General features: G+C 42.0%; 1 protein-coding gene across 1 annotated transcript in view; it reads right to left on the bottom strand.

Annotated features, from left to right (window-relative positions):
• LOC111569902 (A disintegrin and metalloproteinase with thrombospondin motifs 20) overlaps positions 1-13,395 on the bottom strand; it is an 87,589-nt gene that overhangs the window by 70,943 nt on the left and 3,251 nt on the right. Inside the window, exons 3-4 of the mRNA XM_023272341.3 lie at positions 11,511-11,679; positions 38-291 (exon numbers count right to left, since the gene is read on the bottom strand). Of these exons, the coding sequence (XP_023128109.2) occupies positions 38-291; positions 11,511-11,679 (423 nt within the window). The remainder of the gene's footprint in view (positions 1-37; positions 292-11,510; positions 11,680-13,395) is intronic.

Raw genomic sequence — 13,395 nt, 5'->3', positions numbered from 1 at the left:
AAAATATTATAATTTTTAGAAACATTATTTTACTTACTACTGACATGATTGTTAGGATGTAGTGCTCCAGGTTGCGTCCATGGTGACGCACCATTTTGGCATCCGCTGTCACCATTAGCTCGACATAACGAGGATAGGAGAGGAAGCGCTTGTGTCTGCGTGGAGATCTGGAGTGTGTGCTGGTGGAGTTGTCTTCATAAATGTGCTGATCATCTATTGTGGATCTGAGAGAGTCCAGCTCCTCTCCCATATGTCCTCTGCTCTCAAAAGAGACTGGCTTCTTGGAGGTCTCTGTTTTAAGAAAGAAAAGTAAGAAAATAACTTAACGATTATGGAATTATTCATCATGTGGGAATCAGCCTCTCCATAATGGACACCGACTACTTTATGTCATAAAGGCATTTCATGAGAGAGCGTGGTGCATCCACACTTCAGAGCCAAGCAGGTTTAGCTTAGCTGAATTCCAATGACATAATAGAGGCACGCTAGACTTCTAGAGTAGAAACTAGCCATAGATTATTGTGTCATTCCTGGAAAAGAGTTGTACCAAGAGACGGAAGGTCACCGGTGAGCTTTGAGACTGAGAGTTTGTAGGTCAGGCAAGCTCTGCCTCAATGCAAGCACACAACCGCAGAAAATCCCCTGATGACATTTTATGGACTCGCAGAGGGAGATAAAATTTTTGGTGACCCCGACCACTACATTACGCAAAACTATCGTGCAACTCAAATATATTTTGAGCCAGACTGAAACTATTTCATTTCTAGGGTTGAAACGAATGCCTTGAACAGCAGAACTAAAATGACAGCCGTATACTGCATACTCTACTGGCTCAGTTCTCTCAGCTGAACTGCACGTGTTGCGCTGGCTACGACTGAGAGATTCCTTCACCATGACAGAGTGAAGTTAATAGAGGGAGACCGAGGCAGACACACAGACTAAAAGCGTGAGCAGCTTTTTTCATTGGAGGAACAGAAAAGAAAAACTTGCAAAGTTCAAGGTTGAAGCAGATTTAATTACACAATAATAGAACTCAAAGAGTTTAAAAAGAAGATAGAACAGAAAAAAGAGAATGGGCACACCTTCCACATTTTATGCGGATGTTATTGACCAAAACCATATTAAAAAACCTCACAAGCGGGAGTATAAATTGTCTATGCACTGTGAATGTCAGAATGTTTCAATCAGGCTAAATAATTTATTGGCATTCGGTGGGTTTCCACTGCACTTTTGTGCTGAAATAAGACATTCGAAGACTAAGAATAGCGTACATGGTGCTGTCCAGATTTGCAGTGATGCATTGCCACATGTGATACAGTGTAAGAAAGATTGCTTGCAGTAGCTTCAGCTGTCTCTCAGCTGGAGAAAGATTGATTTTAGCAGCTACAAGTCAAAGCAATACAGAAATACAGCAGGATCTGCTGGTAAATGATGCAACAACTATGATTCACATTGCTCAGAAAAATAGATGCAAATTTTTTCACATATAGCTGCACTTTCCTGTTTTCTGTTGCCTTTAAGAAAACAAGCACATCTAAAAGAATGAGCAAAATAGTAAAAGTTGCTAACTAATTTACACAAATAACTTTAGGTAACACTATTAGTGTTTACGAGCCAAGCATAGTTTGGAATCCGTCATCCTAAACAACCTCCTCAACTCTGGATAACCCGATTATAGTGAAGCGTTTCATTGTATTCTCTAAACTCAATCTTTCCAAACAGTCACACAGAGAGAGATTGTGTGTAACTGTTAGATCAGAAAAAAAGAGGAGGCAAGAAAACTCATTGAGCGCTCCGTGAGTATTCAAGCGATGCCCCCAGTGGGCACACGAGGCGGAGCGTGACTCCCTGGCACAATGGCGCACAGCTCTTGCCGCCGTGAGGCCCAGCCCCATGCCAGCGCCAGCATCCAAGTCAGCGCCAAGCCCGTCTGTGCCCGTGCACACGGCCCGGGCAGCTGGGCCAGAACAGAGCTTTGTATTTTCCAGGAAAAAATCTCTCCGAGGCCAAACCCACCACACTAAACCCCTTAAACAGACTCATCACCGTGGACAGTCTGACATCAAAGGGATTATCGAAGCACAGAGGAGTATCTGCATCCTCAGAAATTGGCGTTAAGACTCGGAGTAAGCGAGTGTGAGATGAAAAAAGAAAAGAGGAGGCGGAGAAGGTGAAAATATGGCCTCTGTTATAATAGCCTTTGAATCAGTGCAGATTATCCACACACAACCTTTCCCAAATCGCCTTACGTTGAAATCCCCCCTCTCACTAGGTAGTGAGCTGCTACTTACACCATGAGAAGACAGGGGTGACTGCCCTGACCTGCTGGACACACAGAGACATGACAGCACCCATTGGACATTGGCCAGATCGACATCAGCCACGCATCTACATCTCATGTTAGAATTCACCACCAAACAACAAAAACGTGATAGATTTGACTTCTTTTTACACCAGCAAGAATACCATGAGCCTATAAAAACCAAGCTCCAGCGGTTCCTCATAACAGAGAACAATAAAAGGAAGCCCTGCACGGCATGAGTGCAAGCATTTATAAATGCTGTAATTTGGTTGGCTCCAGTATGCACATACCTTAAACAGACCGACACCGCACTCTATTTTCTACCCCAATGCCTACTCAACTTGCAAACGTGTAAATCTTTTAATCACCGTGCCAAAAGATAATAGGAAACAATGAATATTCAAAATAATGTTTATTTAGTCACTCAGTAACACATTTTATTGCACACACTGCATCCCATAAACTTTATTCTGGAAGAGATTCATGCATATTTTAAGGATTTATGTTGGAATGTCTCCATATGTTTACAATTAAGCTCTGATGTACTTTAATGTATAAACACTAAAGAACGGAACCAGTTGGATGTTGTATACACACTGTGTGTCTGAGTCCATTCATGTACACCAGCCTGTCCGAAAGGATCTCATTGAGACTTCATCCTAGATCAAAGAGCTACTCTTTGACTCTCCTTCAGGTCTCTGTCAAAAGTATCAATGCCAAGAGCCCAACAAAGGGGAACCCACATTTCATTGTTCAACTAATTAACATTCTTCTACAGTGGCCTGCTGAGAGTTAAGGCACCATATTCCCTGGGGACCAATTAAATAGACAGTATACCTTACACTGACTATAGGTAGTGCCTTGCTTCTAGACGGGGTCAGACACTCTGGTTACTGGGATTTAGCTGACAGTACGACTCAGGAGGGGGGAAAATGTTTAAACTCCTGCAGACAGAAGCACAATTAAGTGCAATTCCGTGGCTAGACAGAGAGAAGCAAAGGCAGCTAATTGTTGCTGCTGAAGAAGGCTTTTACAAGCGAAGTGGCGTGGCTTTTGACCTCACTGGAAGACGGTGGCCTTTGTACACTTACAGTGCTCTCAGTTGTTATTTTCAGTTCAGAGACATGCTAAAGACAGCATGGTGGTCAGCTGAAGAATGTGTTTGGAGTAGCGGACCTCCTCAGAAGAGGCAAAACACTAGTTGTGGATCTGACTCCAATGACGAGCAGGGGATTGCAATGTTTTTCTTTTTTCAGGATAAAACTAAGACACTTCTGACATTTGTTTTTAAAGAAATTAATCTTAACATACTGTAGGTTAAATAACTAATAGATGTCTAAAGTTTAAAAACTAGAAAGCAGTCTGAAAGTGCATACTTCATATTGCATATTGAATTACAAAAATGTTTAGGAATCTGCATTTGGATCTGGATCTGCATCAAAGAATCACCTTCATTATCTGCTGACAGATGAAGAACATCAACTGTCAAAAGACAAAATGTTTTTTTAAAATTTTTACAGGATTTAGGTTACATCTGCACAATTCAGTCAAGACCTATAGTTTATACCAAAGAGGCCAGAGATTACATTAATGTGGCACAATATCAAAAAAGCAAAGCAGTAAGTTTCATAAGCTTGTCTAAATACGTCAAATGCCAAATTTGGGGGAAACTAGATGAAATGGTGCTTATGGAAACATTGGCAGGATATCTCTTTGGCCTATACTAGCACAATTAGGATGAACATCAACAACTAAAAAGCATTTTCTTGAAAGATGGACTATCTTTTGTGCCATTCAAGTAATTTAACTGGGTTTGACACGTAACTAACACAGAAACAGGGCAGAAAACAACCCCTCTTGATGGTGGTAAGGAGCAAAAAAACATATGAAAGAACAGATGTTTACTCACTGGAAGTATTTCAAAGGGATTGTAGAAATAATGTTAATTACGGTGTCCTGATCCAATCTCAACTGTTGGGATTGGCACGAGCCTGAGATCGGTCCTTTTTTTTTTACATCCACTGTCACACAAGTGTTGTAAAGGGAGAGCACAGTTTGCAGCAGGATGCCAGAGATTCAAACACTGAATGATTTTCTAAATCAATAATCACTAAATAGATTAGTCAATCACACAAACTGACTGCTGTGGACAAATGTCCTGTGCTGATATGACTGTTTTAGTCAAGGAAACATGATGCAAGCTGCAAAGGTTACTCTGATACATATGCTACTGAGATATAGCAACACTGTCCCCTTCACTCCCAGCTTGTCTTAAATACATGACCTCTGGTCGGAAGCCATTCAACATCACAGAAGTCTTTGTCATGGTGGCCCATTGCTAGCTAAAACTGCCACAATGCTCTCTGCTTGGAAACATGGAGCTACCTATAGTCTGAATGACCATCTCCTTGGGTCACTACAATATCAAACATTAGGAGACTCCAACTGATTGTGAAACTAGGTACTATGGCTAATATACAGTACATTTTCTGACGTGCATGTGCAGAATACAATGTCTTTTGAACCTTGTGTTCATTGGACTGATTTTATTAACTTTAATTGACTTTTTAAGTGTCTGCTATCTTGGAAAATGGTATCAAACTGAGACTTAGTATCTGTAGATACTGTGTATTAAAACAGTGTACAGGAGCTTTGTTCTGCACTTTCATGTCTGGCACTGAACTACAGCTCCATTACCAGTAAAAGTTTGGCAAGAAAAAAATCCTACTTAAGTAAAAGTACAAAGTAGTAAAAATAAAGCATTAAAGTAAAAGTAATTTTGTATCCCTCTTACTGGTATGCTACTATAGATGACATCATTCGAATATTTATGCAGTAGCATCAGTGTGTTTTACTTGGTAGCTGCTGCAGGTGGAGCTACTTTGAACTACTTTATATCCAGTTTTATATACAGAGACAGCAGATAAATCAGAGGGCCCGTCAGATGAATAATGGTAGAGGAAAGATGATGCACAAATCTGTTTTTGGTTTTTGGAGTTTTTCCTTTATCTTTGATTTTTGTTAGCTTTTTTATCATTGAAATCAAATGTGAGAAATTTAGAGGTAAAAAAAAAAACAAAAAACACTATACGGTGAAGCTGTCAATAACTCATCTGAAATGTATCCCCAACTACATACTGTTTTTTTAAGATGTCAGAAGTCCAAAAGTTTGGAAACTACTAGTGTAATCTTTAAGAATGTGCTGTATTCTAAAAAGGTGTAAATTCTTCACCTTATAACTAACTACATCTGTCAAAAACGTGTAGTGGAGTAGAAAGTACAATATTTTCCTCTGAAATGTGGTGGATTGAAAGTGTAGAGTACCTCCAAATTGTATTCAAGTTCAGTGGCTACTTCAATATATTTCCTCTCTTACTTTCCACCAGTGGATCGTTATACTAGTAATTAAATATTCTGAGTTCTGAAAGTTCAGGTGAGCAGCTCTGCAGAACATCATAAAATTGAAAACTAACAAAACATCTAGTTAGTGTCTAGCCAAAACACAAAGGAGTTGACTTAATGAAATTTCTAGCTTATTATAACTGGGATTGTATTTCCTTAACTTTAGCCATCATTATCATTCTGGTAGTAAGGATTTAATTATTGAAATCTGGGAACATGGCAACATTATTGGGTCACTTTGAGCCCAAAATCTTGTGGCCAAAAAATGTAAACACTACTATTTTAACTCTTTTATGCATTTAACAGAATCCACACGTGGATTTGCATACAAAAAAGGAGGGCACCGATTGTGACTACAGAATAGTTCAAGAAACTGTTCAATAAAAGGAGGTCTGCAAGTTAGTCAAAATAATGCTTATGCAACACAGTCTGCATGAAGTCATGAATTCTCCCATATTTCTAAACATACCAAAAAGTGTTTTAGGATCCAGAATCATTTTTGGCCTTGACATAAACAAATCAGGTCGGCCGTTTTGAATGATGTCTGGCCTCGCAGATGATGAACAGTCAGAGCTGCAGGCGATGACACTGGTGTTTCACTGGCCAGCTCTCACAACTCTTTCCCAGTCCACCTCAGTGGGAACCTGTCGCTCACCTGTCACCCCCGACTGTCGCCCATGCCATCGTGTAGTCCAGCACTGTCACTCAAGTTGCTCTAACCATTCCAAACAGCCCCCATCTGTTAAGAATGCCCAGACAGTAGACAGTGGCAGAAAATAGCCCCAGCTGGAATCTGTCACGGGAACTCCCGAGACAACACAACACATTGGGTTCAATAGGGCTGAAGGCTTCAGGGCGGGCAGACACATGGCACCTATTAAAGTTATAGACTGCACGTAGCTGCCTGGCCCCGCTCGGCCCCGTCCAGAGGATCTGTTATCTTTAAATCAGATGACAATGAGTGCAGTGGATCATATTATTAGCAGCTTGCACTATCTGTCATGTGGTGTTATGAAATTTGAGGCAGTGATGAGACAGAACGCGCTACATTGCACAAAATGAGTACATATGTTGGTTCACACATGCAGTTAGCGAATGAAAAAAGACATTTTTCAACTCATTTGGCAATTAAGACAAGTATCATCATCTTGGTGATCTAAAGAAAACACCATGTCCTTTCAAAAAAGCATTCAAAACACAAACGAAATTCCGTTTTTGATTCTGATTTGTATTCGGGCCAAAAGCGTCGCAGTGGGTGAGAAAGCTACTTTATAGGAGCAGGTGTAAAAGAAGAAAGGCAGGCAGTGGGAGCTTGGGAAAAGCCAGGGGCCGCTGCCAGGCTCTGCAGCAAGACCGACAGGCACATGCAGCGCTGGCCAGGGCTGCTCAAACACATGAAGAAAGAAATTTCTTTCTCCATTCCTTTGCTCTGCACGCTCAGCAATCCCCAGCACTCAGTGGGACACTTCGTCCACTGACAGGCCGGGGAGATGACATGGACTTTCACATACACACATTCACAAGCAAACCGCATCTCTGCATGCATACAAAAGCTCCAAAACAAACCTTTTTTTTTTTTTTGTTTGGCAACAACAGGTACTTTCTGGAATGGGGGGAGACTGGGGCAGGTCCAGGGGGCATGAGGACACAGAGTGAGCCTGAGCCTTCTGGAGCCATGTGACATTCAGAAGTTCCACAGCATCTAAAGCCAGACCACAAAGGTGAGGGAGGTTGTCTGAGTGATCAGCGCTCGCCCATCACACCCTGGCTGCTGACCACTTTTTCCTGACCCCTGACAAGAGTAGGAGTTAAGAGGAAGACAGAGAGCCTCATGCATACGCAGCTCCAAGTGAGTCCCAGCAAACAAGCCAGCGAGCCCAGAAGCCACGCACCTCCAGGAGGGGAAAACTCAAGGTCACATTCACCCGCTCAGTGAGTGACTCCAAACAAAGAGGGAAGTGAGGTCACAATCAACAAGTGCTTCCATTCACATACATGAAAGCGCAAAGGGAGAGCGGGCATCGATTCAAGTCGGCTAGTTCAAACCGCAGGCGGGGGAGGGCATTTTTCCGTGTAAATGAACCCATTGACCAAAAACCTGATGCTTGCATTTGAACTACCATGTATACACAGTGGGCACCAAGGGGGGAATCCTGTACAATGATTGTGTTGAGGGTCAGGGGGCACAGATGCCATGTGTGCCAAGTATTGCTGCATCAAAGCTGATCCCAGCTGCCCTTCAAGTTAGGCATCGAGAACTCAGGTGGAACGTTTGAGAGCCAGCACTGGAACAAGGTTTTGAGGTTTCACTTTGCTGTCAAGCTGCCTGTATTCTCAATTAGTTTAATTAGCATGAAGCTAATTCAGACCAAATATGACTCAGGCAGCTTTAGACTGCCAGCCGGCGACTGTGAGAAAGAAATTCTGCAAAGTTCCACTTCCCTGCGTCTCTAACTTGTCTTCACTTGGATTTCAAGAAAGCAAAGAGAGAAGAAGAATCTGCCCCTATCTGCAGCCGCCCTCATCTTTGTGGTTATCTCTTTCGTAGGACGACGCAGGGATTCACATGCACGCTCAGAAACTGATATCCTGCAGAATGTGTCATTAAAGGTCGGGGCTGTGTTGTGATTTGAGCCCGACAAGCTTCTTCTCCAGATGCTTTTAAACTCCAGAACCAAGCACTCTGAGACTTAAAAACATTAATCACCCACTCAACAGCTATCTACTGCAGAGGTATTCTAAACAGCAGGGAAGCCACCCAGGTTGGCTGACAGAGGGAGAAAACCGATACAGCTGCTCGCCATGTCACCCAGTGACACTGTATATCATGAAGCTGTTCAGACGTTTTTGATTTGCTCTGATTTATTTGCACTGTTCATGTGAAACTGTACAATGAAATGTATTTTAAGCGCCCATTGGTTCAGCGGCACATACAGTGACATGGTAGTGTTTTGTCAACGGGGCATGAACACACACAGCGAAGAAAAGCAGCTGAAGCCAGGTATACAGCCGTGTCCTGACTGCTGAAATAACAAAATATCATTTTCCATCAAGGTAACACTTTAAAAGCCCTTATCAGTCCACTTCTACTCCTGACATCTCACAGGCAAAGACGGCACATGTATGAATAAGTCAAGTATTTGTATGTGTCAGAGATGACAAGCGCAGAGTTGAAAACAAAACTTCATATTTGTGAAATTCATCTTTGTGGAAACTTAACCTTCCTCTCCTTTCAACACATTTCTGCAGGGACTGTATAAACTTTGGAAACTCTTACTAATTCAAGATACAGAAGTCCCTGTTGTTCTGGCACAGTCTGTAATGCACTAAGGCAGCACTCTGAGACATCACATCTGAGGGAAACACTTATCTATCTTTCTGCTGATACACATTTTGTTTCCTGGAGGTGTTCTTGATAAAACGCAGCCTGTTTCATCATTTTCAAAAATCGGTTTTCTTTCAGTTCAAAGACAAAAAGGACAAATAGATGAAGAATAATAATCACACTCAGTAAAAGTACCTTGCAAAACAATTTCTTTACAGATGGATGAGCCTCTCCCATTCAGCATAACCATGTGTTTGGACGTACAAGAGCTCGAAACCTCTTCAAAGTCTCAAATCTGCCAAACCCCTCAGCACTCCAGTTCCAAATTTTGATTTAAGACAAGAGCCCTCTTCACAGAGACATAAAGTGGAGAAAAAAAGAGAGAAAAGGAGAAAAAGAGAGTCATAGGATAACTGACCCTGACAAAGAGAGCTTTTATAGCACCTCAAACAGAGAAGATAGTGGAATCTGCCCCCTGCTAACATCACAGGTTCTTAGGTCCATCATTTATGTGATAACATAAATCAGAAACGTGCTATGAATCAGGATCTACAGGGGGTTATACTAAAAACTGAAATGCATCAAACTGAAACAAAATGATCTGTTTTAACGCGCCTCTCTCTGTGAGTAAGGATTCATGTAGAGTTGGATTAACGCTTGATGGTGGTTGAGCTTGACGGCAACTGAGGATGTCCCACATCCAAAGTCAATACGAAATGAGACCACTGAACCCTGAAACTCTTAAACTTGTCCTGCCTTACCTCCCTCAAAGAGTTTTCAGAGATGTCGATTCTACTAAAATGTCCAAAGTGGACAAAATGTTAACAGCACCTACAGTTTGTGTAGCTGATTAACTTGCAGCTAACCAAGTGCTACTACAGCTTTAAAGGAGTTGTATTTTTTTGCAAGCTACTAATAATAAAGCTCTTACAATATTTTAAACATGATGCTCCGTGTACCTTCCTGCAACAGACTAAACAGCAGAACTTTAATTTTTAAGGGAACTTAAAAAGCTACACCTTAATTGCTCAGCTTACAACTCAGAAGTCGAGTGTTACTTGACATTTTGTTTGCCATATTTTGACACTGATTTGTTTGATGACGAACATGAACAAGACATGCTGCAAAGTAGAGTAAAGACAAGACACGAGCTAAAGGGGCAAGGCCCAAGCCAAAAGGGAAAATGCCCAAATCCATTAACGGCAGCAGCAACTAAAAGTGTTTTGCAAGCAGAACGGCACGTGCCAAGACAGTGTTTATATCTAACCTGCTAGTAGCAGCGTGCACTGCACTCCTTCCCATAAAAAGACAGGACAGGCTTGTTAGTCTTGGCTCAGTGCAGCCTTCAAAGAAGACGTTTATCGCTGCATCTGGAGGGGGGCCTATCTGATAAAGCTGAGGAGCCGCAGCCTGAGACACCTAAGTCCTGAGCCAGGCTCACTGGTTCTTTTAATCCTCCTGCTCATTGTTTACCTGCTGCCCTTTGATGACGGCACACAGGTGTCTCACCCATTCACACATCTCCCTCCCTGCTGTCTCTTGAACACAATATCTGCAAAGATTTCATGTTATAGTTGAGGCTGTGACATGACAATTCAGGTTGCATCTCACTCATTTTTAAAATGATAAATGGATGATGACAATGGATGTCCCAAAATGTCTGAAGTCAGGGGTCATTCACAAAGCTTCACCCACCAGATTCTTCAGGGAGAGTGTATTTAAAAGTGGGGGCTGAGAAACCCTCCACATTTCTGTCTCTGTTTGCCACCCACAGACAGAAGGAGTGAAAGGGCAAAGCATATTAAAGCAGTATTGGGCCAGCCCATCAGGTCAGTCCCAGTTTTTTAAACCACTGCCACAGCACAATGGCCACCACCAGGCGACAATGGCTGGGTTCAGACAACAAGCAAATCAGGCGCCCTGCACATAAAAGATTTAATGCGTCGCACAACAAAGGCCGCCATCGGAGCTCCCTATGAGGACAACTTTAGGGTCTCCCATCGAAGTGAACTCCACTTGCTCACCCTGCTTTCTCTCAAGGGCCTCTCCATCAGCCAAAGGCCTCAACCATAAAAATTCTAATGAAACTGGGGCAACTTTCAAGCAGCCTCCCAAGCAGAAAACCGCTCCAGTTCTTTTCATTGCTACTGCAAACTAAGCAGCAATTATTCCTAGACTCTGGGTTGCTACCACAGACCTGGGTCTGAGTGCTTCGGCAGACAAGGAGTGAAAACCCCAGACTGTGCTGGAGCGTGTCTTGCTTAATTAAGTTGAGTAGTTCTCAGTAACACCCCTTAATCAAGACTGAAATCTTTTGGGTATCCTGCAAGGCAAAGACCGTGACTGAGTGTAATTTACATTTTAGGGCAATATTCATGGCCATGATACAGAAAGTGAATGCAGATGATGAGGAGGTAAATGTTTGTGGGTGAAAGTCAGACAGACAGTGGTTACAGGTAGTTTAGTTAGGCAGTCTGTTACCTGAGGCAGCACAGGGCTCCACGTTGTTGTCGGTATTCGAGATGTTCCTTTTCCTCTCATGCCGGTAGACAAGATGAGGTTTGTTGTGTTCGTCATCATATTCCTCCCCCACAGTAGTTAAAAGAGGCTCCAAGAAATATTCACCATGTTGTGTCGTAAAAGTTCCAATCTGGAGAAGAAAAAAGAGGTGTCATTGATAGCTTTGGTATGAAGCATGCACTTGCATGTGCATACTGTAGTTTATAGATTAGGGCATAGTTTCATTTACAGAGGTTGTATTCTCTCTGCAGTCATTCTCTTCTAGCCTTGGGCACCACTGTGCACATTATTTCCGTGCTTTTGGACAAGCTCTGTTTTTGACAGGTGCACGTGGAAAGAACATGCTGACTCAGAAAGGTCAGGGAATATCTGTAACAATTCACTTTCAGCCAATGTTAAAACTTTTACCGTCAGAATCAGAGACAACTGTGACACGTTATGCCTTTTTTGCATTTATAAATGTGCACATAAGTCACTGTGATTGAGTAAACCATTTCACACCTTAAAGCACAGCCTACTGAGTCAGTGCTTGTTGCAACTGTGAAAATGCATTTTCCCCTCACACTCTTGACACTGGGAAAAATGACATCATCACACAGGGACAGAGCTGCTGACAGAGGAATGCTAATATTGATTTGGCAGCTCAGTCCCTCACAAAGCCTCTTAGCTCACTCAGCCATGAGGCACAATGGTGTTTGCATGGTAATTTCATGCGCACACTTAAACAGGATATTGGACACTGGAATGTTATCTTAAAGGCAGCATTATTCCATAACTGTCTCCACAAGTGACGGACATTTGACAATGGAAAACATACAAATCGGATATGGAAAGCAAGTACAAACTGCATGTGCACTTTTCCTCTCCACCTTTCAAAGAGTGAAGGATTAGTTCCCTTCCACATGTACACCTAACTTCCTCGAAGGTGCCACAAGCTTTGAGTGCTGCACGTGTTCAGTGCCACACTGTAATCACAAGCCTGTGAAAACAATAACCAGGATACAAGCAACCCTGCCACTGGAAATAGACCTCGGAGCTTTAAAACTGCACATTTTCTTCAGCCTCTGATGCTGTCATGCAATAATACATTTTTGTTCTAAGAAGATAGTGTGGATGAATCAGACATTTTTAACAGAATCCAGTTACAGCAAAGCACTATGTGGAAAAGCGGCAAATACTGAAACAAATTTTCTTCTACTATAGACAAATGCAGCACGAGATTTTGCAACAATGTTTTACATAGCATATGCTGGACTGTCAGTTCAGACAATGCAAGCTGTGACACATGTTTTCCTGGAGAAGCTGCAATCAAAATAAAAATTCCATCCAAGCATTCACACACTGGTCTGCTCACACACACACTGTTCAGCAAGGACTTTCTAGATTAGTTTGACATATTTACACTCACATTTCTCAGGAGGAAACATAGCAACAAAATAAACAACATATAAATATTCTGACTGCGATTGTCTGACAACCATAGACACACAAATCACATAAGAAAAAACTAATGTAAAAAGCATTTCCTTGCATGGTTCAATAAATGATGACTGACTTGGCAACAAAAATCAACTCATAAAAACCATACTGTAGAAAAACATCCATTCTTGAATGAACAGGAGACAAAATGCTTTCACCACAAAGTGTCTCTTTTCAGGCATTTAACATGATTCTGAGAAGATGGAGATGGCTCACTGGCCATGGAATTGTCTATGTTAAAATGTCCTTTTTTGTGTTGCAAAGTTTTTCTGTCAAAGGGATCCAAAGAAACCTTTGGATATGTTGGGTTTCTACTTCTGATGCTGTAAACAAAAAGCAATGAATGACCAGTGCAATTTAACAACTG

The sequence above is a fragment of the Amphiprion ocellaris genome, chromosome 3 (genome assembly GCF_022539595.1).
Source record: "Amphiprion ocellaris isolate individual 3 ecotype Okinawa chromosome 3, ASM2253959v1, whole genome shotgun sequence".
Taxonomy (NCBI): Eukaryota; Metazoa; Chordata; class Actinopteri; family Pomacentridae; genus Amphiprion; species Amphiprion ocellaris.
This window is presented reverse-complemented; position numbering and strand designations above follow the sequence as displayed.